Raw genomic sequence first — 4,148 nt, 5'->3', positions numbered from 1 at the left:
CTCTCTTCGCCCCCCCCCCCCGCCCACCCGCTGGCTGGGGAAGGGGAGACTTTTGAAGATGCCTCCCCCCCCTTTTTTGCTTCCCCTTCTGACATCACTTCCAGTGATGTTAGGGGCGTGGCATATGCTAATGAGCTATTATGCTAATAGCTTATTAGGTGTGCTAATGAGCTCCTGCAGCTCTTTTTCTACGAGATGACCCCTGGGCACATCTACAACCTGTGCTGCGCCTGCTACACTGGCTTCCAGTGGAGTACCAAGTCAGATTCAAGGTGCTGATATTGACCTTTAAGGCCTTGAGCGGTCTGGAACCTGCGTATCTTAAGGACCATCTCCTCTGGCATGTCCCTGGGAGAGCGTCACACTCTGCTGAGAGCAATCTGCTGGTGGTCCCTGGCCCCAAGGATATCCGGCTGCCCTCAACCAGAGCCAGGGCACCCCAGACACACCAACCTGGTGGAACTCTCTGTCAAATACCATCAGGGCCCTGTTAATGCAATTCCGCAGGGCCTGTAAGGCAGAGATGTTCCGCCAGGCTTTTGGCTGAGGGCAGCAATGGTTTTCCATCATGGCTGGCACCCTCTTTTCTTCCATTCTGCCTCCTTCAGCCTCCGCCTTAACCAGCCCACGAGATAGAAGAACAGTCCAGAGAAGCTTTTAGATTAAATTATGGACACCATCTGGAGACTATTAAATTAAGAATAACTGATTTGTCGATTTTAATCTGTATTTTTGTATGTTTTTAACCTGTTGTCAATTGCCCAGAGCCTTGTGTACTCAGGGATTGGGAGATCCAGAGATAACAGCAACAACAACAACCTTTTAAAAGGAGAGCCCATCTGAAAACGGAGATCAAACCTGTGCCAAGTTGGTGTTGATAAATGCTGATAGGCATTTGCTCAATGTCAAATCAGACCGGAATATTGTCATAACAAACGTCTGAGCTACTCAGAGTACATAAAACTTTATCCTTTCCCCTTTATCCTTTGCATTTAATGCAGCTGCACTGCAGTGCAGAAGAAACTGAGTGTTAGGTGGAGGTGGGTGGGAGCCCAACTTTGTCAAGAACATTCTACCAAGATCCGCATAGGTAAATACCACCACTTTCCCTTACAATGGCAAGCCATCCCTACCACTGTGACACCAGGAGTCATTGCACCAATGCCCATCCTCTCCTCACACCTATTTGCATATTTAGCAACCAACAAACAGGCTTGGAACCAAAGGTGAGCAGACAGAAGGTGAATTCCCAGCACTGCAGCCAATCCACAGACTTCCTCCCCATCTGGGGGCCACGTTTCATATTCTTTTATTTCCACTCAGCCATGCACCTGCATTCCATGATAGCCTTTCCCCGAATACGCCATCAGCAGCACGATCTTCCTCTTCTGGTATTTTTTATTCCCATCTTCTCTCTCTTCTTGGCTAGCCTTGAGCCGTTTTGCTTCGTGCCCATTCTCCTCTTGCTTTGCATCCTCTTCCTCCTCTCTGCTGTTGCCGCTCTTCAGCCTCCTGGCCTGGCAGTTCGTCACGATTCTCAGCTCCTCGGCCATCACAAGACACTGGACGGGGTGAGGCAGAACAGCAAGATTCAGCTCAAGCAGCAAAAGAAACCATTTCTACCAACGTGAAGGCAAGGAGAAACCAGCAGCACAGAGACATTCCTTCCAAAAATGGCATGAGTCCCTTAAGTTCAAGCTCTGGCACCTCCAGCCAAAAGGTTCCTAGATTCCCGGGCTAGCCGAAGTCCCAGAGAGCCAGTGCTACACCCAGAGTTCCATACTGGGCTAGAGGGTTAAATGGTCCATCTCAGGATAAGGCAATTTAATACAGCATTAAAGAGAACCAGACTCAAATCCCCAATCGGCCATAGTCATTGGTTGACCCTGGACCGGTCAGTCACTCCGAGTCCCACCCACCTCAATGGGTTGCTGTTTTTGGTACAAGCTCCCAATAGAGATTAGGGCCCTGTGGGATCTATTATGGTTCCACAGGGCCTGTAAAACGGAGCTGTTTCGCCAGGCCTTTGGTTGAGGAGGTGGACGTCCAAACAATTTGTCCCCTCCTCCTCAAGCTGCCCTTGATCTTGATGGCAGGGAATTTACCACTCTGAGAACCCGTACCAATCAGCAGTGTTCCCTCGAAGCTGAGTTAGCGTGAGCTCGCTCGCAGTTTTTTAGCCGCCGGCTCACACATTTTTGTCTTTGCTCAGGAAGGATGGCCCCAGAGCAAACTAATGTATGCCGTAGCCAAATTGCTGTCTCACCACTTTAATGTCAGTAGCTCACAAGGTAGCCTTTTTGCTCACAAGACTCCACAGCTTAGAGGCAGCACTGCCAATCAGGTCCCATATCCACTCTGATGGAAAGAGGCCCAGGAGACCGTAAGTTTTTTGATTGCCATCTTGTTTCTTTAACAGGAATCTGGAATGGCTGGTTTTAGAGTTTTTAAAGCTGGTTTATCTTTGTTAGTCATTTGTAAGTTGTGACCCGCCCTGAGCCCGCTTGCACGGACGGTGGGATAGAAATTAAATAAACCAATAAAATCAAGCAGGCAGCACATCCCAAAGATCAATACTAGAAGATAAAAATGTTGGTGTTCCGCATTAATTCTTGCTTTCCTTTCATCGTAATAGTTATATAATAAAATTATACATTAGAAGTGTAAAGAAATAAATTGACAAATAATATAAAGTAAAAAAAATAATTTGGGGTCAAGGGGGGGTAAGAAAAACAAAAGATGTATGAATTGTATAATGCTATATTTTCCAAACGTAGAATTAAATTTGTGGGAATGTTCCCAAGTGGATTATAAAGACAGGACAAAAGATATATCATAAATCAATCCAATTTGGGCATATTGTAGGTTATTTATCTTTGATAAATTACTTTAAATGTTATTCCTTCCTTTCTTATGATGTTTTGTATAAACTTGTATTACGTGAATTAAAAGCAAAATAAAATATTTTTTTAAAAAAACCAACAGCCCGTTAAGGTTGTAAAGAATCAGTTGAAAGGTACAAAAACGATGAGCCCCTGGGCGAAAGGGCAGGAAAAAAAAAACATGCCAGCCAGATAGGTAGGCAGGAACCACTGCAGCCCCGTGCACTTATCACACAAGGGCACAGCCCCATCTTGAAGACACCCCACACGCTGAGAACGTAAAAGCCCCGCAGGATCACCCCCAAAAGGTCCATTTTGACCCAGCACCCCGTTTCCCACCGAGGCCAACCAGGCGCGCCCAGCAGAGCTCCGGCAGCCAAACCCAAATCGGCTTTTCCCAAAGGTACGCTGCTCCCGGACGTGGAGGCTCTCCTCCGCCCCTAGACAGTTCAGGATACCTACGCTACTGATCCTACTCCGCCGCCAGCTTCTCTCCGCTCTCACCCACGCATCAGCAAGCAGCCTCAGCCCCGGCCGGGATCCAAACATCGCCGATCTCCGAACAATGCATCAGCTGGACGCCGCCGAGGAGGAGCCTCCCCCCTCCTTCCCTCCCAAAGCAAACCGCCGGGGAGGGGGTGGCAGAAGCCCCCCGCCGCCGCCCCCCTCCTCCTCTGCACAGAGGGCAGAAGGGAGATTCTCTTGCGCAGCTCCAGCCACTTACTCAGACGCCGCATTGGCAGCAGCCAGGGAGGCAACGGCTCAGACAGAGCCGCAGGACCACGTGGGGCCCCGGAGAAAGGAGGAAGGGAGAGCTACGGTAGCCGGCAAAGGGCAAACTTGTGGGAAATTCGTTGCCGGGGGAGGGGTCGGGGGAAGTCTATAGGTGTGTCTTTGGCCGTGTTGCGCACGTGGAAAGCGACGCAGGTTGGTCCGTGGGAACAGAAGGGTGCAGGCTTTGGGGTGGGGTAGAGCTTTTCATTAGGACTCAAAAAAGGCACGGGAAGCTGTTGCAGGGCTTGATGCGGCAGGAAAGAGCAAGAGTTCAGTAAAAAGGTAAAGGTTCCCTTGCTCGAAAGCCAGTCGAGTCCGACTCTAGGGTTGCGGTGCTCATCTCCGTTTCAAAGCCGAAGAGCCAGCGCTGTCCAAAGACGTTTCCGTGGCCATGTGGCCGGCATGACTAAACACCAAGGCGCACGGAACGCTGTTACCTTCCCACCAAAGTGGTACCTATTTATCTACTTGCAATTTCTTGCTTTCGAACTG

At 49.4% G+C, this 4,148-nt stretch overlaps 1 protein-coding gene across 2 annotated transcripts in view; it reads right to left on the bottom strand.

Moving 5' to 3' along the window:
* The window catches only part of PUS1 (pseudouridylate synthase 1), a 9,612-nt gene extending 5,936 nt beyond the window's left edge, over positions 1-3,676 (bottom strand). Inside the window, exons 1-2 of one of the 2 annotated variants that reach the window (XM_015408706.1) lie at positions 3,607-3,676; positions 1,332-1,562 (exon numbers count right to left, since the gene is read on the bottom strand). In XM_015408706.1, coding sequence (XP_015264192.1) covers positions 1,332-1,553 — 222 coding nt within the window. In that variant the 5' untranslated portion in view covers positions 1,554-1,562; positions 3,607-3,676. Of the gene's footprint in view, positions 1-1,331; positions 1,563-3,344 lie in introns of both variants that reach the window. The other variant, XM_015408705.1, reaches the window with a different exon arrangement.
* Positions 3,677-4,148: the final 472 nt, after the last annotated feature.

This window comes from Gekko japonicus, unplaced genomic scaffold (assembly GCF_001447785.1).
Source record: "Gekko japonicus isolate JY-2015 unplaced genomic scaffold, Gekko_japonicus_V1.1 scaffold2152, whole genome shotgun sequence".
Classification (NCBI taxonomy): domain Eukaryota; kingdom Metazoa; phylum Chordata; class Lepidosauria; order Squamata; family Gekkonidae; genus Gekko; species Gekko japonicus.
This window is presented reverse-complemented; position numbering and strand designations above follow the sequence as displayed.